The sequence below is a fragment of the Charadrius vociferus genome, unplaced genomic scaffold (genome assembly GCF_000708025.1).
Source record: "Charadrius vociferus isolate BGI_N301 unplaced genomic scaffold, ASM70802v2 scaffold163, whole genome shotgun sequence".
Taxonomy (NCBI): domain Eukaryota; kingdom Metazoa; phylum Chordata; class Aves; order Charadriiformes; family Charadriidae; genus Charadrius; species Charadrius vociferus.
Window position 1 is genome coordinate 20,720,678 of NW_009648332.1, and position 319 is coordinate 20,720,996.

Sequence of the window (319 nt, forward strand, 5' to 3'; positions counted from 1 at the left end):
CGAGCTCGCAGACAGCAGCCGTAAACTTTTTTGGCAGGACGAAGGGGCGGTTTGCCGAGGGGGGCCCGAGCGTGCGCGGAGGGGGAGCGCGGTGCCTTTCCCCCCTTACCTTGCATGTTTTCCGGCATCTGCCCCTGTTCCCCATTCGACCGGGCGAGTCCCAGGGCCTCCGTCTCCACTTTGGGCAGCATGACAAGGCGGCTGCGGGCCGAGCTGGGGACTCCGTGTCCGTCCGCGACACCAGCACCTGGACACGGCAGCACAGATTTAGCTGGAGCAAGGGGCGCTCGGCGGCTGCTGCCTGTTCCTTCTCCTTCTC

General features: G+C 66.1%; 1 protein-coding gene across 2 annotated transcripts in view; it reads right to left on the reverse strand.

Annotated features, from left to right (window-relative positions):
- NR5A2 (nuclear receptor subfamily 5, group A, member 2) overlaps positions 1 to 319 on the reverse strand; it is a 96,702-nt gene that overhangs the window by 85,545 nt on the left and 10,838 nt on the right. The window contains exon 2 of one of the 2 annotated variants that reach the window (XM_009884794.1): positions 110 to 247. In XM_009884794.1, coding sequence (XP_009883096.1) covers positions 110 to 247 — 138 coding nt within the window. Of the gene's footprint in view, positions 1 to 109; positions 264 to 319 lie in introns of those variants that run through there. The other variant, XM_009884795.1, reaches the window with a different exon arrangement.